Source organism: Salvelinus namaycush, chromosome 4 (assembly GCF_016432855.1).
Source record: "Salvelinus namaycush isolate Seneca chromosome 4, SaNama_1.0, whole genome shotgun sequence".
Taxonomy (NCBI): Eukaryota; Metazoa; Chordata; class Actinopteri; order Salmoniformes; family Salmonidae; genus Salvelinus; species Salvelinus namaycush.
The window spans coordinates 63,262,588-63,286,807 of NC_052310.1; the positions used below are offsets into that span (position 1 = coordinate 63,262,588).

Consider the following 24,220-nt stretch of genomic DNA (forward strand, 5'->3'; position numbering starts at 1 on the left):
GGGTCCATTGTCTGAAATTACCCTATCTGGCTGGCCATAGCGGGCAAACTGAGGCATTTCCAAGACAGCCTTCACTTTTTCAGGATCCGCCTTCAATCCGGTGGAGGACAAGATGTGCCCATGAAAGCGGACCTCTGGCACTTTAAACTGAAGCTTTTTTATGCTTAGCCTTAGCTTGACCTGCCTGCATCTGACCATCAGGGCCAGCAGCTTGGCGTCATGGTCACATTCTGCCTCCTCATCACTGTCCCCACAGCCCACTACGAGGATGTCATCTGCTATGGGTTCCACGCCACTGAGTCCCATCAACAGCTCATGCTGTTTCCGCTGATACACTTCTGGAGCCACGGAGACACCAAACGGAAGCTTCAACCACATCTTCCTGCCCCAGGGTGTCCAAAAGGTGGTCATGAAGCTGCTGGGCTCGTCGAGCTTGCACTGCAGGAAGGCATCTCTGGCATCCACGAGCGTGAAGACTCTGGCCTTTGGGAGCTTGTAAAGAACATCCTCCAACGTGGGCATAATGTAATGTGAACGTCGCAGATCCCGGTTGAGGTGTTTAGGATCAATGCATATCCGTAGCATGTCTGGTTTCTTGACGATAACCATATTACTTATCCAGTAGCGCGGGCATGTCGCAAGTGGCTAGACGAACGCTGAACACTTCATTGCCACAATGCTGACATCAATCTATGGGCGACTCCGTGCCACATAAAGACAAGTGCTCTTGAAAATTCCGCAGACTATGCTGTGAAATGTTGAAGTGCCGTCTTTATTTTATTACTTATCGTTAATATCTACTGTTAACTCTTTGGCGTGCTTATCTATTCACAAGCAATTTTATTCCCACTCATATTAATAAAATTAATGTATTGTAATGAAACAGCACGGAGCAGGTCTCGAACCCTCGACCTTCTAGCCCGAGGTCCGGCGCGCTATCGACTGTGCCGCAAAAGCATGCTCGTGCGGCAGAGTCGATTTCCGCGCTTATAAACCCAGGGTCGTTACAGTATTATGTCATACACTAGTTTTACTTTGTCAAGTTTCAAATGCATTCTATCATTAAATGTGTAATGTGATAGGTATTTTAACATTACAAATGTTTAAAACACACACACACAAATATTAAACTATTGAATCAGCCGTTTTACTCAAATGAATGGGATGATGAAGCAATCTTTGCAAAAGGAAGGGGTTCTGATTTAATTTATCCTGAACTTGCAGCGCTGAAGTATTTGTACAATTATTCATGCAAATTGTTGACAAGCACTTCAAGAAATGAACTGAGAACTGTTAGAGCCCCCTGGATTGATGACGAATAAAACGCTATAGTTCGAATAAATAAATAAACAAAAATAAGAAATTATATTACCAAACCAAGATAAATGGTACAGTTAGTGTGGCAGAGGTGGAAAAACTATTGTTATCCATCAATAATGATAAGCCACCAGGTACAGACAACCTTGATGGGAAACTACGGAGAATGGAGGCAGACTGTATTGCCACCCCTATTTGCTATATCTTTAGCCAAAGCCTAAAGGAATGTGTGTCCACAGGCGTGGAAGGAAGCTAATGTAATTCCCCTGCCTAAAAATATTAAAGCACCCTTTGCTGGCTCTAACAGCCACCCAATCAGTTTGAGGATTGTTTTTAGTAAACTGATGGAGAGAATTGTGTTTGACCAAATTCAACGCCATTTTTCAGAGAAAACGTTAACTACTGACTTTCAACATGCATAAAGAAGGGCACTCAACTTATACTGCACTGACTCAGGTGACTGATGATTGGTTAAAATAAATGGATACCCTTACAAAAAAAGATTGCAGTCAGAGTGCAGTCTAACTGCAGTATGCTGCAAATACTGCGTCCAAAATAACACTATTTTTTACCAAAGTAATTTTGCAGTATAACTGCAGTTACAGTGCAGTATAACTGCAGTTATTCTGCATTTACTGCGTCCAAAATACCACAGTAGACTGCAGTTACTGCACGTTACTGCGGTTTCAAAATGGCAATATTTTTTTGTAAGGTGATACTGTAGTTGGAGCTGCATTGTTAGATTTCAGTGTAGTCTGATGTCATTGATCATAAATTGTTATTGAAAAAACTGCCATCACATGGTTGGAGTTATTTATCCAATATAACCCAGTGTTCTTCAATTGGAGCTTACATAAGATATGTACAGTGCGCTGTGCTGTTACTGTTTTCTATTTTTGCAAATGATTTGCCACTGGTCTTACACAAAGCTAGAATGAATATGTATATTGATGATCCCACACTTTTGTCAGCACCCAAAGCCAGTGCTCACTTAAATTCGAAATAATATGTTAGTCAGTATCAGAGTGGGTGATTAATAACAAACTGGTTTTAAATACATCTAAAACTAAAAGCATTGTATTTGGTTCAAAACATTCTCTAAGACCTAAACCGGAGTTTTGCATAAATTGACAAAGTTGTTGTAAAGATGGGGAGGGGTATGTCTGCTATAACAAATCAACTGTACTAGTTGTTCAGGTTCTGCTCTGGTCTTGTCCCATCTGGATTACTGTCCGGTAATATGGTCAAGTGCAGCAAAGAAAGACATAGCAAAGCTGCAGCTGGCTCAAAACAAAGCAGCATGCCTTGCCCTTAACTGCACAGCTCAAGAGTTCCACTGTGGAGATGGAAGAACCTTCCAGAAGGACAACCATCTCTGCAGCACTCCACCAATCAGGCCTTTATGGTAGAGTGGCCAGACAGAAGTTACTCCTCAGTAAAAGGCACATGACAGCCCGTTTGGAGTTTGCCAAAATGCACCTATGAAACCAAGACTCATCAACAACATGCATGCCAGTCTTTCCTGGTTGAGAGATTCCGTCTCTCACAGTTGAGGTGTACCTATGATAAAAATTACAGACCTCTAACATGCTTTGTAAGTAGGAAAAACTGCAAAATCGGCAGTGTATCAAATACTTGTTCTTCTCACTGTAAGTATTCAGACCCTTTGCTATGAGACTCGAAATTGAGCTCAGGTGCATCCTGTTTCCTTTGATCATCCTTGAGATGTTTCCACAACTTGATATGACTCCACCTGTGGTAAATTCAATTGATTGGACATGATTTGGAAAGGCACACACCTGTCTATATAAGGTCCCACAGTTGACAGCATGTCAGAGCAAAAACCAAGGCATGAGGTCAAAGGAATTGTCCGTTGAGCTCCGAGACAGGATTGTGTCGAGGCACAGATCTGTGGAAGGGTAGCAAAACATTTCTGCAGCATTGGTCACAAAGAAAGCAGTGGCCTCCATCATTCTTAAATGGAAGATGTTTGGAAACACCAACACTCTTCCTAGAGCTGGCCAAACTAAGCAATTGGGGGAGAATAGCCTCGGTCAGGGAGGTGACAAAAAACCTGATGGTCACTCAGAGAGCTCAAGAGTTCCACTGTGGAGATGGAAGAACCTTCCAGAAGGACAACCATCTCTGCAGCACTCCACCAATCAGGCCTTTATGGTAGAGTGGCCAGACAGAAGTTACTCCTCAGTAAAAGGCACATGACAGCCCGTTTGGAGTTTGCCAAAAGGCACCTATGAAACCAAGACTGAACTATTTGGCCTGAATGCCAAGCATCACGTCTGGAGGAAACCTAGCACCATCCCTACGGTGAAGCATGGGTGGCAGAATAATGCTGTGGGGATGTTTTTCAGCAGCAGAGATTGGGAGACTATTCAGGATTGAGGGAAAGATGAACAGAGCGAAGTACAGAGATCCTTGATGCGCGCTCAGGACCTCAGACTGTTGTAAGGTTCACCTGGCTTCGGGACAAATCTCTGAATGTCCTCGAGTGGCCCAGCCAGAACCTGGACTTAAACCCGATCTAACATCTCTGGAGACCTGAAAAATAGCTGTGCAGCAACACTCCCCATCCAACCGGAGAGGATCTGCAGAGAAGAATGGGAGAAACTCCCCAAATACAGGTCTGCCAAGCTTGTAGCATCATACCCAAGACTAAAGGCTGTAATCGCTCCCAGGGGTGCTTCAACAAAGTACTGAGTAAAGCGTCTGAATACTTATGTAAAACATTTCTATTTTTTACTTTGAATACATTTTTTCTAAAAACCTGTTTTAACTTTTGTCATTATGGTGTAGTGTGTAGATTGAGAAAAAACAACAATTTAATAAATTTTCGAATAAGGCCGTAACTTAATAAAATGTGGAAAAAGTCAAATGCACTGTATGTGGTATAAGGCTCTGATCTAGGTATAATCTGTATATTGAACGCACCCCCATGACACTATAGGAAGTGATGCTAAACAGACGACACAGAAAAGGAGACCGTGTGGTTCTGGTTTTAATGCAAAGCACTTAACCTTTACTTGAAAGAAGGTAATATACATCCTGGAATTACAGATAATAAAGATACATTATAAGCTAAATAATTTCACGATGGATAGATTATCCTTTTTTCTCCACTCGCACAGGCCCCAGAGTAGTGCGAAATGTTCTACAGTTTGTTAGGAAGAAAACAGTAAGAAGCAGACCTAAAACTTGTCCAGGCATCTTTACTTAGTATGATACACTGTAAAAAAAAATCTATATTATTAAGCAGTAGTCCATGTCGTTAACCTCCTCAAAAACAAAAAAATGGTAAGGAACTTGAGTTTTTTCCCCCATGGTTGTCCTCCAACTATGTAGTTCAACTGCAATGCATATATCATAAATGCATGTAAGGGAAACAAAAGTTCAAAATAGTTCTACAAGCAGAGGATCCACAATCCCAGCATGGCTGAAACTATGTGTGGCCGTTCTTCTGTTACCGCTACTATTCTTTTACACAAGAAATAATTATGGTACCGTTGTCTTTTCTGCAACAGGTGCATCTGCAATCCCTTCTCATGCCAAACACCTCCAACTAAAGAAGGTTAAAACGCTGGTTGCCCTTTAAAATCTGCTGAATGAATGAATCTCGTCTACTTTTCTATCCTGGGTGGTTGGTGAGAAACACCTTTCATAACAGGGAATGATCATAAACTCTGCATGAGAAAAGGAAAAGGTTGTACAGCTAAGAAAGTTGTCTGTCTTTTAATCAAGCCTTAAACGACAGATCTTCTCCTCAGTTACGTTAGTAGGGGGAAAGCCACTGGTATTATTAGTCACATATACTCTCCAATTCTAAAATTAACTCATTTAACGATCTTCTAGCTCAAATCCCAACAGCTTCAGCTGACGCTGTCCTTTCTTTCCGACAAGAACCGGAGGTTAGCCAGCCGGTCCATCGGGTGTCAGTGGGGCGGCTCTAATTTTGTATACGTTTCAACAATTCTCTCGTCTGTAAAAAGGACACTAACAGCAGTTGACAACTGAAAAGTATTAATGGGTTGGTGATGCAGGGGGTTGATAGTTGAGCTGAGATGGGGGGTAGGTGTTGTTGATCAGACTGAGTACATGTTCTTGGTGGTGGAACCACTCTTGCTAGACGTGTCGTCGTGTGACTGGTAGCCAATCAGGAGCTTGATGGGGATACTCAGGCGCTCTTTATACTGTTGTCTGGAGAGAGATGAGTGAGATAATATTGAATAGGTTCTCAGTACAGTCTTACATGCATTGTCTCTACTTAGTGGGGAACTAGAAACAGCACAGTACTGTTAGTCTCAGAACTGATGGCATTTCTGCCAACTACACACTTTTTGCACTCCCGGGTTACCTTAAAAGAAAACCTTTTCATCTGAAAAGTTTCATACTTGAATAACATACATGTATGATTATATGAACTTGTTCAATTAACATAATATACAGAATTTGCTTATGTGCCAAATGAAATGTGTAATTGGTGGATAAAAGAGTGTGTGCGCACGAGAGACTCAATTGGGTTCTCTCAACTCCTCACGTTCTTTCCTCACCTCCTTTTGAAAAAGGTCAATGGTAAGCGAGGAAACATAGAAACCAATGCGCACATATGAAATTAAGCAAATTCCGTTTACAGGGGTGCAATCCCAAAATACATGTGTAAAGTGGTAAAAAGAAATTAGCTAGTTGTGCTAGACATTTTTTGATAAAATAAGAAGCAGCATATTGTTTTTAATCAATGTGTGCACGCGTTTCTCCTTAAAGAAAACAACTGTGGTTTCAAAGGGTGTGTGGCTGATTTCAAAACTCTTCAGCGGTAGGATACACCTGAGCATCCTCTACTGGAGGAAGGCATTCGAGGAAGAAAATCCTCTTCACTTATTAACAAAGTAAACACTTTGTTTCCAAGTCACAGAGGAGTGGAGGAAAGGACAGACTTTTGCCCAATTGACAAAAGGCCAGAGAGATGACCTACCCTATTGTCACGATGGCTTCCTTGTTCTGACAGTTTCCGGTCCAGATGGATATTTTATCTCCCTTGGGTCGGATGTTGACCACCGCTCCACACACATCTTCACTGGCCTCGTCAAACGACTCACCGATTAAACACAACAGCTACAACACACACACAGTACATGATATTATGGAATTAATCAAATGTTATTTACGTGTTAAGTTGCCCTCTAGCAATCCATCCCATACATTAGATTATTTGACAATACTTTGGAAGTATAGTCATGGACAGTTCCAGCAGGGTTGTGTTCATTAGGTACCATATGAAAGAAAACTGGACCATCCCAAAATATTTTTGTGTGTCCTAATGAACTATTCAAAACTCAGGGCCGTATTCGTCAGGGCACACAACGGGAAACATTTAGCAATGAAAATGAGCGTTCAGGTAGTCCATCCTTGTTTCAGTCCCATTTTTTTCCGTTTGGTGTCTAAGAACAGGACCCAGGTTTAAGGATAATGATGCTGACCGTCTCCATCCAGTAGCGGTCGAGGTCGATTTGTCTCTGCTGTTTGCTGAGGGTCATCAGCCACCTCCCACCCAGCTTGTTCTTGTCATCCTCCCACATTGGCTTCACCCCATCCTGAAACACACAGAGAGCAGTAGGGGAACGTTAGGTAACTTGACCCCAATCTACATTCTGGGCAGGGTTTCCGTTAGCCGGCAAATTTTGAGACATGTCTTACCTTGCCTTAAAGTAGCTTATAAGTAAAATCAGAGTTAGAGTTCATAAAAGGAAATCTGTCAAATGAAATAAATTCATTAGGCCCTAATCTAGGGATTTCACATGACTGGGAATACAGATATGCATCTGTTGGTCATAGATACCTTAAAAAAAAGGTAGGGACATGGTTCAGAAAACCAGTCAGTATCTGGTGTGAACATTTGCCTCATGTCGTGACTCATCTCCTTCGCATAGAACTGATCAGGCTGTTGATTGTGGCCTGTGGAATGTTGTCCCACTCGTCAATGGCGGTGCGAAGTTTCTGGATATTAGCAGGAACTGGAACACGCTGTCGTACACGTCGATCCAAAGCATCCCAAACATGCTCAATGGGTGACATGTCTGGTGGAGTATGCAGGCCATGGAAGAACGGGGCCATTTTCAGCAACCAGAAATTGTGTACAGATCCTTGCGACATGGGGCCATGCATTATCATGCTGAAACATGAGGTGATGGTGGCGGCTGAATGGCATGACAATGGGCCTCAGGATCTCGTCACAGTATATCTGTGCATTCAAATTGCCATCGATAAAATGCAATTGTTTGCTATCCATAGCTTATGCCCGCCCATACCATAACCCCACCGCCACCACGGGGCACTCTGTTCACCACGTTGACATCAGCAAACCGCTCGTCCACACGACACCATACAGTCTGCCAACTGTCCGGTACAATTGAAACCGAGATTCATCCATGAAGAGCACACTTCTCCAGTGTGCCAGTGGCCATCGAAGGTGAGCATTTGCCCAATGAAGTCTGTTATGACGCCGAACTGCAGTCAGGTCAAGACCCTGGTGAGGACGACGAGCACGCAGATGAGCTTCCCTGAGACGGTTTCTGACAGTTTGAGCAGCAATTCTTCATTTGTCTCAATTTGAGACGTCTGTGGCATTGTGTTGTGACAAAACTGCACATTTAAGAGTGGCCTTTTAATGTCCCTAGCATAAGGTGCACGTGTGTAATGATCATGCTGTTTAAATCAGCTTCTTGATATGCCACACCTGTCAGGTGGATGGATTATTTTGGCAAAGGGGAAATGCTCACTAACAGTGATATAAATTCATTACGTGCACCAAATTCGAGCGAAATAAGCTGTTTGTGCATATGGAACATTTTTGGGATCTTTTATTTCAGCTCATGAAACATGGGACCAACACTTTACATGTTGCGTTTATACTTTTGTTCATTGTGTATTATCATTCGCAATGGATGTAAAAAAACAACACTTTCCTTCATGTCCGCGCAGCAGGCCAGGTACTTCTATGCGTGCTCAGGCACACACACTCCCTCAACATTATCAGGACAGAGAAACCAGGCATGCTCATTGCTCACATGGAGCACTCCAAATAAAAGACACTGAAAAAATTGACAAATCTCATTAATGATGGTTATGAAATAAACCAAAACTTGTTTCTCACAAGTGTAGCCGGTTGTGAACTCCGCAAATAACGTTTCCACTCCGAGAATGAGAACGGAAAATGACTAATACATGCATTAAAATAAATGTAACCAAAATGGGGATTAATAGTACATCTACTACTGGTGACATATGAAATTGTTATTTTTTTGATCTAAGTGCAAACAATTCACACAATGAATGTACAAGTATTGGCAGGAGCTAGCTGAGCCATTCTGGAGAGGCTTGTCTATATCTTCGCCACACACCCCTCCCCTTCTTGTCTCAAAAGTTTAAATTATACTCAAGACACATTCTCTTCACACATATTTTAGATGCTTTTCACTGACAGCCCTAACTCAATAATCAGTTAGGCCTATTGCCACGCACACTGCCCAAACGGCGGGCTTCCCAAATAGGCATAGGCCTACGGGCTTGTGATTTGAAAGAATCCACAGCAATTTGTTTACAAGAAGCTAATGATCCTCAATTCCTCTGTGGCTAAGTTCTGCTTTCTGGTGAAGTATTTGGAATTATTTAATTTATTTTTCTGTATAGACAGGAGAAATTATATAATTTTGGCAAATGTATTTCCATTTGCTTCCCTATTAGACCCAGCACTATGCCATTTCTCTCCTGTTCTACTGGTTTTCATAGAAACTTTCTTTCATTGTCCAGAAGCCAAAGGCACAATCCTAGTCATATTAGCAACACATCTTAGTTGTTGCATCTTTAGATTCCCCCTCTCAGTTTTCTGTCTGTCACAAATGGAACCACTATCAGGTGCACTGTTTACAATGGTGTTTTCCCAGGTGTGCTGTTTTGACAAATTGTATTTTGGGAAATGTTTGAAAATAACATTTTATTGGCTGCTTCATTACATGAGTTGCATGTTCTGTTAAGATGCATTACCATAATCTAAATGTGATTTATGTCATTCTGATCACCATGGGTAGACGCCCTAATGAGTTATGCACCCAATGCATATGGGTCCAGTACATTTCTCAAAATGGCCGGTAAATTAAAATCTTCCCGGCGATATTGTCCGGCGCCACATTTTGTTAATGGAAACCCTGATCTTGGGCCCGTATTCATAGTGTCTTACAGTAGAAGTGCCGATCCAGGATCAGTTTTGCCTATCAGATCATAATAAGATTTAAATGGACAGGAGAAACTTGATCCTAGATCATCACTCCTACTCTGAGATGGTTTATGCATACGGGCCCTGATGTTTTTCATTTAACAGAACAGCGACAAGTCCTCTGAAGGGATACTGTTTGTTTCAGAAGTGAACTTACCTTAAATAAGCAGTAGTCACAGCCGAAGCCCAACTTGCTGGGCTGCTGTATGTGGTTATATAATCTACAACACAAAACCAAGAGGCACACTTAAACAAAGGCCCATATGCAACAATATTAGACACCACGATTATAAATATCAATGTCCTGTTCCATGTCATTCTCCATAATTTCTACTTGGAGAGAACTAATGACTAATTTGGGCTCCCGAGTGGCGCGGCGGTCTAAGGCACTGCATCTCAGTGCTAGAGGCGTCACTACAGAGCCTGGTTCGATTCCAGGCTGTAACACAACCGGCCGTGATTGGGAGTCCCATAGGGTGGCACACAATTGGCCCAGCGACGTCCGGGTTAGGATTTGGCCGGGATAGGCCGTCATTGTATAAAAAAAAATAATAAAAAAAAAAATAAAAAAATCTTAACTGACTTGCCTAGTTAAATAAAGGTTAAATATATATATAATAATAAATGAGGCACAGATAGCAATGCATAGAACTGCCAGTCCTTTACTCCACAGAAACTTGTCTCAATTCTGTACAATGCACTCTGTCATGGTTACGTCATAGCGTGGAGGAGAAAGAGGATAAGGAGAAGAGAACGAGTACTCACGCCCAGAAGTCTTCCACTGTGTCAAACTTTGCGATGAGACGAAGGTTCTCTGTCCAGCTTTTGCTCTTGTCGTTTTTGAAATACCACAGGGCCCATCTGAGGAGAGAAGACTCAGTCAGAGATTCCCTATCGTGCTCCCCAGTACCCACAAGACAGAACAGGTTGGACGTTTACTGTCATGAATCAGCAGTCAACAGAACTGATCGCAGTAAAAATCCACGTGACCGTTGAGTAACCGTGATCTCCTCTTATGCACTCTGGACATGCGTTGGTAGTACCTAACTCACTAATGACCATCAGGTAGCTAATAGGCTAGTACTCAGTGCTCAATTGTCCCTCTAACCACTCTGACAATGCAACTGCATTCAAAAACTCACCTCACCGTGATTGATCAATTTGAAGAAAATAGTTCAACAACTGTTTGAAACTGAGTGGAAAATATGGTCGTTGATGTTTCAAAGCCTAACAACGAAATGGACAGCTTTCTAAGATGATGATTAATTAAAAACGCATACGCATATTAGAGTTTATGCATACACATAGCTCAGACATGTATATAGTGCATTCGGAAAGTATTCATACCCATTTACTTATTCTACATTGTTACGTTGCAACCTTATTCTAAAATGTATTAAAATATATATTTGTCTTATCAATCTACACATAATACATCATAATAACAAAGCAAAAACAGGTTTTTAGAAATTCAGCAAACGTATTAAAAGTTAACTGGACGTAGCCATTCCTCTAGTGCAGTGGTTCCCAAACTTTTTATAGTCCCGTACCCCTTCAACATTCAACCTCCAGCTGCGTACCCCCTCTAGCACCAGGGTCAGCGCACTCTCAAATGTTGTTTTCTGCCATCATTGTAAGCCTGCACACACAAACACTATACGATACATCTATTAAATATAAGAGTGAGTGTGAGTTTGTCTCAACCCGGCTCGTGGGAAGTGACAAAGAGCTCTTATAGGACCAGTGCACAAATAATAATATAATAATCAATAATTTTGCTCTTTATTTAGCCATCTTATATATAAAACCGTATTTGTTCATCAAACATTGTGAATAACTCACCACAGGTTAATGAGAAGGGTGTGCTTTAAAGGATGCACATAACTCTGCAATGTTGGGTTGTATTGGAGAGAGTCTCAGTCTTAAATAATTTTCCACATACAGTCTGTGCCTGTATTTAGTTTTCATGCTAGTGAGGGCCAAGAATCCACTCTCACATAGGTACGTGGTTGCAAAGGGCATCCGTGTCTTAACAGCACAATTAGCCAAGGCAAGAAACTCTGAGCGCAGCCCTATCCAGAAATGTGGCAGTGGCTTCGGATTACATAAAGATTTCACAGAACCGCTTGTTGCAATTTTGATGAGGCTTCCATGTTCAGATATCGGTAAGTGGACTGGAGGTAGGGCATGAAAGGGATAACAAATCCAGTTGTTTGTGTCATCCGTTTCGGGAAAGTAACTGCGTAATTGCACACCCAGCTCACTCAGGTGCTTCGCTATATCACATTTGACATTGTCCGTAAGCTTGAGTTCATTTGCACACAAAAAATCATACAATGATGGAAAAACCTGTGTGTTGTCCTTGTTAATGCAGACAGAAAAGAGCTCCAACTTCTTAATCACAGCCTCAATTTTGTCCCGCATATTGAATAAAGTTACGGAAAGTCCCTGTAAATCTAGATTCAGATCATTCAGGCGAGAAAAAACATCACCCAGATAGGCCAGTCGTGTGAGAAACTCGTCATCATGCAAGCAGTCAGACAAGTGAAAATTAAGGTCAGTAAAGAACTTGAAGCTCGTCTCTCAATTTAAAAAAAAAAAAACGTGTCAATACTTTGCCCCTTGATAACCAGCTCACTTCTTTCTGTATGTTGTAAAAGCGCTACATGTTCGCTGTCCAAATCATTGCATAGTTCAGAATGTACACGAGAGGTCAGGGGCCTTGCTTTAACAAAGTTAAGTATTTTCACTGTAGCATCCAAAACGTCTTTCAAGCTGTCAGCCATTCCTTTGGCAGCAAGAGCCTCTCCGTGGATGCTACAGTGTAACTAAGTGGTGTCGGGAGCAATTGCTTGTACGCGCGTTACCACTCCACTATGTCTCCCTGTCATGGCTTTTGCGCCATCAGTACAGATACCAACACATCTTGACCACCAAAGTCCATTTGATGTCACAAAGCTGTCCAGTACTTTAAAAACATTCTCATGTTGTCATGGTTTCCAGTGGTTTGCGGAAGAGGATGTCTTCTTTAATTGACCCCACATAAACGTAATGGACATATACCAGGAGATGTGCCAGGCCTGCCACGTCTGTTGACTCATCCAGCTGTAACGCATATAATTCACTGGCTTGTATGCGAAGCAGTAATTGTTTCAAAACATCTCCTGCCATGTCAATGATTCATCAAACGACACTTTTGCGATGCAAGCATTGTCTGTATCGTTTTTTTGACCTTTTCCCCCAGCATTGTCCCAGCCATATCCACGGCAGCTGGAAGAATTAAGTAATCCACAGTGCTATGGAGCTTGCCTGTCCTAGACACTCGGTAGCTCACCATGTAAGACGCTTCTAGACCCTTCTTATTAATGGTATCTGTTGCTTTTAAATATGTCTTACTACTCGAAAATCGTCTTAATTCTCGCTCAAAAAACTCCTGTGGTTTATTTTTCAAATGGTCATGTTTCGTTTCTAAATGTCTGCGCAAGAATGAATGTTTCCTGCGAGAGAGTAACAGTTAATGTGATTGGATGTTAATTATTTGACTAGCCTACCTGTATTTGACATTGTGTTATTTCGCTGAACACTAGATGGTTACATTTTATTTTTGGCAGTGAAACGCGGCTACTCACACGAGAATAATCACTCACCCAAATGTATAGCCCCATTGGAAAATATAAACGTACTGTTTAAAAATATGATAGGGATAACTAATCCAGTTGTTTGTGTCGTCCGTTTCGGGAAAGTACCTGCATAATTGCGCACCCAACTCACTCAGGTGCTTGTGCCAAGAAACACGAGCAATGGACATTAGACTGGAAGTCTATCCTTTGTTCTGATGAGTCCAAATTTGCGATTTTTGGTTCCAAATGCCGTGTCTTTGTGAGACGCAGAGTAGGTTAATGAGTGATCTCCACATGTGCGGTTCCCACCATTAAAGCATGGAGGAGGTGGTGTGATGGTGCTTTGCTGGTGACACTGTCAGTGATTTATTCAAGACAGCATTCTGACAACGATACGCCATCCTGTCTGGTTTGAGCTTAGTGGGACTATCATTTGTTTTTCAACAGGACAATAACCTAAAACACACCTCCAGGCTGTTTGACCAAGAAGGATAGTGATGGAGTGCTGCATCAGATGACCTGGCCTCCACAATCACCAGACCTCAACCCAATTGAGATGGTTTGGGATGAGTTGGACCGCAGAGTGAAAGAAAAGCAGCCAACAAGTGCTCAGCACATGTGGGAACTCCTTCAAGACTGTTGGAAAAGCATTCCTCATGAAGCTGGTTGAGAGAATACCAAGTGTGTGCAAAGCTGTCATCAAGGCAAAGGGTGGCCATTTGAAGAATCTCAAATATATTTTGATTTGTTTAACACTTTTTTGGTTACTACATGATTCCATATGTTATTTCATAGTTCTGATGTCTTCACTATTATTCTACAACGTAGAAAATAGTAAACATACAGAAAACCCCTTGAATGAGTAGGTGTCCAAACTTTTGACTGGTATTGTACCTTAATAGGATAACACAGTGCCACTGACGCGGCCTGCTACCAAAGACTGGTCTCTCCTCCTCCGTGTCCGACGTAAGACATTTAAGCGTGATAACACTCGCAAGACTGCCGGCCCAGAGCATGAGCAGACCAGCTGGCTGGAGTGTTTACGGACATATTCAATCTCTCCCTATCCCAGTCTGCTGTCCCCACATGCTTCAAGATTTCCACCATTTACCCTGTAACCAAGACAGCAAAGGTAACTGAACTAAATGACTATCACCCCGTAGCACTGACTTCTGTCATCATGAAGTGCATTGAGAGACTAGTCAAGGACCATATCACCTCTTCCTTACCTGACATCCTAGACCAACTTCAATTTGATTACTGCCAAAATAGATCCAGACGATGCAATCGCCATTTGCAGTGCACACTGCCCTATCCCATCTGGACCATACGAATACCTATGTAAGAATGCTGTTTATTAACTATAGCTCATCATTCAACAACATAGTACCCTCCAAGCTCATGAATTCAAGCTTGGGGCCCTGGGTCTCAACCACGCCATGTGCAACTGGGTCCTGGACTTCCTGACGGGCTGCCCCCAGGTGGTGAAGGTAGGAAACAAAACCTCCACTTCGCTGATCCTCAACACTGGGGCCCCACAAGGATGCGTGCTCAGCCCCATCCTGTACGCCATATTCACCCATGACCGCGTGGCCTCGCACACCTCCAACTCAATCATCAAGTTTGTAGATGACAAGTGTGGTTCCAGGAAAATAACTTCTCACCCAATGTCAACAAAACAAAGGAGCTGATCGTGGATATCAGGAAACAGCAGAGGGAGCACCCCCCTATCCACATCGACGGGACCGCAGTGGAGAAGGTGGAAAGCTTCAAGTTCCTCGGCGCACACATCACTGACAAACTGAAATGGTCCACCCACACAGACAGTGTGGGGAAGAAGGTGCAACAGCACCTCTTCGACCTCAGGAGGCTGAAGAAATTTGGCATGTCACCTAAAACTAGAGGTCGACCGATTAATCGGAATGGCCGATTAATTAGGGCCGATTTCAAGTTTTCATAACAATCGGAAATTGGTAATTTTGGACGCCGTTTTTTTTTTTTTACACCTTTATTTAACTAGGCAAGTCAGTTAAGAACACATTCTTATTTTCAATGACGGCCTAGGAACGGTGGGTTAACTGCCTTGTTCAGGGGCAGAACGACAGATTTTTACCTTGTCAGCTCAGGGATTCAATCTTGCAACCTTACGGTTAACTAGTCCAACACTCTAACCACCTGCCTCACGAGGAGCCCGCCTGTTACGCGAATGCAGTAAGAAGCCAAGGTAAGTTGCTAGCTAGCATTAAACTTATCTTATAAAAAACAATCAATCAATCATAATCACTAGTTATAACTACACATGGTTGATGATATTACTAGTTTATCTAGCGTGTCCTGCGTTGCATATAATTGATGCAGTGCACATTCGCGAAAAAGGACTGTCGTTGCTCCAACGTGTACCTAACCACAAACATCAATGCCTTTCTTAAAATCAATACACAGAAGTATATATTTTCAAACCTGCATATTTAGCTAAAGGAAATCCAGGTTAGCAGGCAATACTAACCAGGTGAAATTGTGTCACTTCTCTTGCGTTCATTGCACGCAGAGTCAGGGTATATGCAACAGTTTGGGCCGCCTGGCTCATTGCGAACTAATTTGCCAGAATTTTACGTAATTATGACATAACATTGAAGGTTGTGCAATGTAACAGGAATATTTAGACTTATGGATGCCACCCGTTAGATAAAATACGGAACGGTTCCGTATTTCACTGAAAGAATATGATAGTTTCCGGATTCTACCATATTAATGACCTAAGGCTCGTATTTCTGTGTGTTATTATGTTATAATTAAGTCTATGATTTGATAGAGCAGTCTGACAGAGCGATGGTGGGCACCAGCAGGCTCATAAGCATTCATTCAAACGGCACTTTCGTGCGTTTTGCCAGCAGCTCTGCTGTTTATGAATTCAAACCTATCAACTCCCGAGATTAGGCTGGTGTAACCGATGTGAAATGGCTAGCTAGTTAGCGGGGTGCGCGCTAATAGCGTTTCAAACGTCACTCGCTCTGAGACTTGGAGTAGTTGTTCCCCTTGCTCTGCATGGGTAACGCTGCATCGAGGGTGGCTGTTGTCGATGTGTTCCTGGTTCGAGCGAGGAGAGGGACGGAAGCTATACTGTTACACTTGCAATACTAAAGTGCCTATAAGAACATCCAATAGTCAAAGGTATATGAAATACAAATGGTATAGAGAGAAATAGTCCTATAATTCCTATAATAACTACAACCTAAAACTTCTTACCTGGGAATATTGAAGACTCATGTTAAAAGGAACCACCAGCTTTCATATGTTCTCATGTTCTGAGCAAGGAACATAAACGTTAACTTTATTACATGGCACATATTGCACTTTTACTTTCTTCTCCAACACTTTGTTTTTGGATTATTTAAAACAAATTAAACATGTTTCATTATCTATTTGAGGCTAAATTGATTTTATTGATGTATTATATTAAGTTAAAATAAGTGATCATTCAGTATTGTTGTAATTGTCATTATTACAAATACATTTTTTAAAAATTGGCCGATTAATCGGTTGCCCCTCAGCAAGGCAGTTAACCCACTGTTCCCCCGAAGACGTGGACGTCGATTAAGGCAGCCTGCCGCACCTCTTTGATTCAGAGGGGTTGGGTTAAATGCAGAACACACATTTCAGTTCAATACATTCAGTTGGACAACTGACTAGGTATTTCCCTTACCCAATCATGGCTGGCATAGTGTAATAAAGGCTTCTGATGAATAGGCTGGGGTCGTATCCAAGAAGTTAAATACTGAAACGAATACTAGAAAGAGAACAGAGCGCAAGCTTTTTTAGCGACTTTCTCAAATCATCAATAATGTTAAGAAACAAGACGACGTGTGCCATGACTCGTCTGGTGAACCAGGGTGAGGTCACAGACAGATGTGTAAACAAACACTAATGTGTCACTTGAGGTAAAGCCTGTGGACTTATGGACTAGTAGGAATTACCTCCACTAGGTAATTCCTACTACAGTCACACAGTGTGTGTTGAGTGACTCCAAACTTCCTATCCCTGGTATCACCCTGAAAAACATAATAAACATGAGGAAGAGGTTTCACAAGGCAGTGTTTGGCCTTGTTTCTTCTCTGGTGCAAAGACACCCCAAAGTAACATTCAGAGAGCTGCAAAGTACCAACACCAAAACCAATAGAATCTGAAATCCACTGGACTAAGATCACTTTTTCAAACAGGAAAAAAGACCAGAACAATGGAGTTTTTAAAGCATCATACTAGTCCAGAATCGGTGGCTAGGGAGGAACAGCCGCCACCTGAGAGGCAGGGACAGAACAGACGGAAAGGTCTAGAGAAGGTCTATCCTGAGGCTGTGCTCTATGTCAGCAGTTCTACTCAGCCTGCTGTACTGCCTACAGTAGTCTATGGCCTAGCGCCCTATTGAATAGACAGCCACTGGATGGGATGTGCTAGAAGAGACAAAAGTGGTGGTATCACAATGTCACATCTTTAGAGCGCAAGTATGATCAGCTTTGTTCTTCATCTAGGTTTAGGGTTAAAGCTAGCTGTGAGAATGTAAAGGGAAATATGGACAAAACATTTTGGGAAGCACCAAAGCGTTTTATTGGCCTAGTGAGCGTGACCCTAGTATCCCAACTGGGTCGTGTTAATTTGGGCACACAATAACATGTGCTAAAACATTTTGCAACTGAAATCAAAACTTAAATTTTACAAGCCCAGCTGTCCTTTTCCTTCCATTTGGTGCCTATGCCTAATGAATAAACACAACCCTGGTGTCAACAATGAGTAGCAAGTGTGTTGTAATCAGCAGCCAGTTATCAAAAAAGTAGAACTATTGTACCAAACAAGCACTGCTTCAAGCTGAAACATCTACAGGACCCACTTAGAGTGCATTCGTTAAGTATTCAGACCCCTTGACCTTTTCCACATTTAAAAAAATTATCATCAATATACACGCAATACCGCGTAATGACAAATCAAAAACAGATTTTTAGAAATGTTTGCAAATGTATAAAACATTTAAAAAACTGAAATATCAAATTGGCTGTGTGCTTAGGGTCATTGTCCTGTTGGAAGGTGAACCTTCTCCCCAGTCTGAGGTCCTGAGCGCTGTGGACCAGGTTTTCATCAAGGATCTCTATACTTTGCTCTGTTCATCTTTCCCTCGATCCTGACCAGTCTCCCAGTCCCTGCTGCTGAAAAACATCCCCACAGCATGATGCTGCCACCACCATGCTTCACCGTAGGTAGGCCAGGTTTCCGTAGGCCAGGTTTCCTCCAGACGTGACGCTTGGCATTCACGCCAAAGAGTTCCATCTTGGTTTCATCAGACCAGAGAATCTTGTGTCTCATAGTCTGAGAGTCCTTTAGGTGCCTTTTGGCAAACTCCAAGCGGGCTGTCATGTGCCTTTTACTGAAGAGTGGCTTCCGTCTGGCCACTACCATAAAGGCCTGATTGATGGTGTGCTGCAGAGATGGTTGTCCTTCTGGAAGGTTCTCCTATCTCCCCAGAGGAACTCTGTCAGAGGGACCATCGGGTTCTTGGTTACCTCCCCAACCAAGGCCCTTCTCTCTCGCTTGCTCAGTTTGGCCGGGCAACCAGCTCTAGGAAGAGTCTCAGAGTTTCCAAACTTCTTCCATTTAAGAATGATGGAGGGCACTGTGTTCTTGGGGACCTTTTTGGTACCCTTCCCCAGATCTGTGCCTCAACACAATCCTGTCTCAGAGCTCTACGCTCAATTTATTCGACCTCATGGCTTGGTTTTTGCTCTGACAGGCACTATCAACTGTGGGACCTTATATAGACAGGTGTGTGCCTTTCCAAAATCATGTCCAAACAATTGAATTTACCACAGGCAGACTCCAATCAAGTTGTAGAAACATCAAGGATTATCAATTTCTAAAAACCTGTTTTCGTTTGGTCAGTATGGGGTATTGTGTGTAGATTGATGAGGAAAAACATTTATATAATCCATTTTGAAATAAGGCTGTAAGGTAACAAAATGTGGAAAAAGCGAAAGGTTCTGAATACTTTCCGAATGCACTGTAAGTCATATGTCTTACACAGCTACTGTATACCACCTGGGTCAGAGAGAAAGTCTCAGCTACTTGCTGTAGTGTGTCACAGGATACAGTGGCAGACTATGCAGTTTCTCTGCGTATTAACCTATGGTGAATAATATGGCAATCACTGAGAGTAGATTCAATTAGGACACATTCTATCTCTTCTGTTATGCTATATAAATCTGTTATTCTGCAAAGTAATAAGCTTATGTTTCAGGCTACCTTTGTCACTGATTGTTGCATGTGCTGACTACCACAACAATTTGTCTCACTGGAAAATGCACTAATTGTAATGCCTAAACAGAGATAGACATAGACAGAAGCACACACACACACCCAGCGGTGTCCATACTTATTTTGCAGGGGGTGTTTGATGTACTGCTGAGAACCAGCAACCACAGGTGGTGCAGTGAGTATAACTTCAGGTTGGGGCTCTTCTGTTTCAGGTGCATTCTGGATGGGATGACACCAAAAACATGAATCAATACAATATAAGCTGTTTGCAGGAAATCTGACAATAATAATATCCTTAGACCCATCCTGCCAATAGTTCTAAACATTTATAAACATATCAAAATCAAGGATAATCATGTATACTAACTACTTCTGATAGTAGATCAATACTAAATGTGCAGGTATTCCATCCATGTCTGACTAGAATATACAATTTTGATTCAAGCCAAACCTAGAATTTTAGGTCCATATCTGCCATTTCTACTACTGAATGATGCATACAATGACTCAACATGCCTACTGAATATCTACCAACATCTTTGTAGGAGTGGTGAAGATCTAGACTTTCACTATTGAAAGATCAAGAACAAGCTCCGACTGACACACTGCCCTAATTTGGGTGAGGAGACATTGGGTAGCTAGTCTGCTCAATGGCCTTACTGAAGAGCTCAGTGACTTTCAATGTGGCACCGTCATAGGATGCCATCTTTCCAACAATTCAGTTCGTTAAATTTCCGCCCTGGTCAACTGCAATGCACAATGACGCTGTAGGTGTGATGGAGGCATAAGATCATCATGCGCAATGTCAAGTATCGGCTGGAGTGGTGTAAAGCTCCGCCGCCATTGTACTCTGGAGCAGTGGAAATGTGTTCCCTGGAGTGATGAATCACGCTTCACCATCTGGCAGTCCGACGGACGAATCTGGGTTTGGCGGATGCAAGGATAATGCTACCTGTCCGAATTCATAGTGCCAACTGTAAAATTTGGTGAAGGAGGAATAATGGTCTGGGACTGTTTTTTTTCATAGTTCGGGCTAGGCCCTGTAGTTCCAGTGATGGGAAATCTTAACACTACAGCGTTCAATGACATTGTAAACGATTCTGTGCTTCCAACTTTGTGGCAACAGTTTGGGGAAGGCCCTTTCCTGTTTCAGCATCACAATGCCCCTGTGCAGGTCCATACAGAAATGTTTTGTCGCAATTGGTGTGGAAGAACATGACTGGCCCGCAGAGCCCTGACCTCAACCCTGTCTAACACCTTTGGGATAAATTGGAACGCCGACTGCGAGCCAGGCCTAATCGTCCAACATCAGTGCCCGATCTCACCAATGCTCTTGTGGCTGAATGGAAGAAAGTCTCTGCAGAAATGTTCAAACATCTAGTGGAAAGTCTTCCCAGAAGATTGGAGACTCATAGCAGCAAAGGGGGGGACTTATGGCAGAAGGGGGGGGGGCTTATGGCAGAAGGGGAGGGGCTTATGGCAGAAGGGGGGGAGGACTTATGGCAGAAAGGGAGGGGGGACTCCATATTAATGCCCATGATTTTGGAATGAGATGTCCACATAAGTTTGGTCTTGTAGTGTACTTCATTTGACTGGGAGACTCACTAACGTTATCTAGCTAATACACTTTCAAACACTAATGTTGGCACTAATTTACATAGCTAGCTAGGTAACATTAGCTAATTCAAATTAGGAACACCATTTAGCTAACGTTAGCTATCTAGCCTAGAAAGGAAGCTAATAATTAGCTAACTTGTCAGCTACAGGTATTCGAATAGTTAATGATAGATCAGTTGCAAATTCATTACGATTGGCCCCAGAACAGGTAGTTACATTTGGAAAAATCGTTCCGATTCAAATGGTCTAGGTAGCCCCATGGCCCCAGAACAGGTAGTTACATTTGTAAAAATAATTCCGATTCAAAATGGTCTAGGTAACCCCATAGCAACTAGTTAGCAAATTAATGTAAAACTTAGCTAGCACAGGCAGCACGGACACACGTGTCCAGATGTCACCAGTTTATGATTAGTCTAAATAAAACCGATCACAAATACGATCAATATATTTGAAAGGACACAATTAAAATGATAGGTAGTGTGATATATCAAATTATATTGAATTAAAGCTCCAAGTGTGAACCACCGATGTCCAGTCCCTCCTTGTCACCAATGCCACCCCCTAAATCCATCGCTAACGTTAGCATCCATTGCTGAGCATGTTGGAACCAGACACCCGAGGTTTCACAGCTTCCGAAGCCAAATATTAAATTGAAACCGGGTATATTTAACTGCCATAAGATTAAACTTAATATAAAAACATTATTGATTTTATTTTTTGTTTTATGTGTCGTGTGGTACCACGAAATGTCCATATACCTCAATCTCGCTTACCGGCTCCGAAGTCGCCATCTTGCCTGTCAAAATTATCCTGTCCGTTCGGCGCTGGTGCGTCACGAACCACTAAAAAAATCTACGGAAACCGAGTAAGCCCACTATATGTGAGGGTATACTTTCCGCACGCAGGACTCTATTTATGGCCAATTATAACAACTCTATCAATATCCATTACAGACTGATAGAGAAATATGTTGACTTCTGTTCACAAAAGAAAATTCCTGACATATCGAGTAGGCCTACACATATATCAGGAGTCTTGCTATAGGTTGTGTCTGAAGAAAGATGATCTATTATATTGACCAGATTGATATTCAAGTGGCAGCTCTAACTAACAAGGAAAATAAATGTCTTAAAAAATGGAAGGTAGTTGGCAGGCTTAATTATACCAGATATTTTAGAGAAAGGAGGAGATGGGAATCCCGATGGACAAGTGTGGAAAAACGTATAACGCAACAAACTGTCGACCAATCGTGTTCACGCGGTTGATAAACGAATCGCAGGCAATTCCTTCTCAAAGTCAGGGTATGAGTCTTGAAACGTGCCTATTTTGCTCGAAAGTACGTAATGTCACGATTCCAAAGCTGAACAATGTTACAGATAGAAAGTTAATTATCTCATATATTGTTGTACTTCTTGTTGACGAAATTGATGCTAATGTTGGATTTTTGAGCTGGCGCCCAATTCACTCCTTGGAGGAGCGCTCGCCTTGTCCCAAACTAGCCCAGAATGCACCGCGCGGCCTGTTGACGTAGCATGGGCAACGTCCACACAATGGTTGTTAATACGACTCCAATTAAGTTTCCTATCTCCTTAAAAATATCTCTGATAATTACCTCACTGTCGGGAGCTGGCCGCCATCGGGAGGGGGCAAGATCAGGTGGGATCACTCTAGCCAATGAGAGGGCAGATACGCGGAGCAACTACGGAAGTCCAGAGAGGACATATGAATAAAATACAATACATCCCTAATTATGTCGAGATTACAATTTATTTATCTCGTGATCATGATGTAACAAAAGTTGTTTTGTTGGTCCTCCCGAGTGGCGCAGCGGTCTAAGGCGTCACTACAGACCTGGGTTCGATCCAGGGCTGTATCACAACTGGCCGTGATCGGGAGTCCCATAGGGCGGCGCACAAGTGGCCCATAGGGGGAGCAGTATGACCATTGAGGGGGTGTGGGGACCAAGTGAAATAAAAAATAAATAAAAAATTGTAGTTAAATTGTAATAATATACATATTAACAACTGCAACAGTGATGCATGTTGTTGATTCATAATCTTGAATTTCATGATTTCTGAGTGGATAGACTATTGTAAGTATCTAAAACCAGCTACCTCTGAATCAGCCGTCTGAGTTCGTATTTGATCTAAGGTTTGATACTGGGTAAGAAGGGATTGTCTTTGGGCAGCAGGAGAGAGAATGTAGTTCTAGTGGTGGCTATTCAGCAGCCTGATGGTCTGAGGTTAGAAACTATTGACCAGTCTTTCAGTTTTGGCAATGATGCTCCTGTACTACCCGTGTCTGAGTGATTGAAGCAGGAAGAAAAGGGAATTGCTTGGGTGGCTGGGGTCCCTGATTATCTTCTTGGCCTTCCTTCGACACCTGGTGTTGTAGGTATCCTGTAGGGCAGGCAGTGTGCACCCAATGGTGTGTTTAGCTGCATGTATCACCCTCTGAAGATCCTTGCGGTCCGCGGCGATGGATTTGCCGTACCAGGCTGTGATGCACCTCGACAGTATGCTCTCGATGGTGCTCCTGTAGGACACTGTGAGGGCCCTCAGGGATAGGCCACATTTTTTCAGCATCCTGAGGTTGAAGAGTCGCTGTCGTGCCTTCTTCACTATGGTGTCCATGTGGTTAGACCATTTCAGCTTCTCTGAGATGTGTATGCCGAAGAATTTGAAGTTATTGACCGTCTCCACGGCGGCCCCGTTGATGAGGATGGGGGTGGTCCAGCCTGGTTCCTCCTGAAGTCCACAATCAGCTCTTTTGTTTTGCTAATGTTGAGGGAGAGGTTGTTTACCTGGCACCACACCTCAATTGTGCCTACCTCCTCCCTGTAGGCTATCTCGGCGTTGTTGGTAATTAGGCCTACTACTGTCATGTCGTTAGCGAACTTGATGATGGAGTTGGAACTGTATAGCACTATGTGACAGTTGCTGATGTAAAAAGGCTTCATAAATACATTTGATTTGATCGGTATGAGGCCATGCAGTCGTGGGTACAGGGAATACAGGAGGAGACTGAGGACGCACCTTTGTGGGCCCGTGTTGAGAATTAGCGTTGAGGAGATAATGTTGCCTACCGT

General features: G+C 42.6%; 1 protein-coding gene across 2 annotated transcripts; it reads right to left on the reverse strand.

Annotated features, from left to right (window-relative positions):
• Positions 1 to 4,312: 4,312 nt before the first annotated feature.
• LOC120046714 (eukaryotic translation initiation factor 4E-like) lies at positions 4,313 to 22,244 on the reverse strand. 2 transcript variants are annotated; one of them, XM_038992157.1, is made up of 7 exons: positions 21,906 to 22,244; positions 19,634 to 19,734; positions 10,364 to 10,459; positions 9,756 to 9,819; positions 6,807 to 6,920; positions 6,302 to 6,441; positions 4,313 to 5,526 (listed from the first exon to the last, which is right to left on the reverse strand). In XM_038992157.1, the coding sequence occupies exons 1-7, from the start codon at positions 21,921 to 21,923 to the stop codon at positions 5,412 to 5,414; spliced, it is 648 nt and encodes a 215-aa protein (XP_038848085.1). In that variant the 5' UTR covers positions 21,924 to 22,244; the 3' UTR covers positions 4,313 to 5,411. The 2 variants fall into 2 exon arrangements, with proteins under 2 accessions (XP_038848085.1, XP_038848084.1); XM_038992156.1 differs by having other exon boundaries at positions 21,891 to 22,244.
• Between the last annotated feature and the right edge of the window lie 1,976 nt (positions 22,245 to 24,220).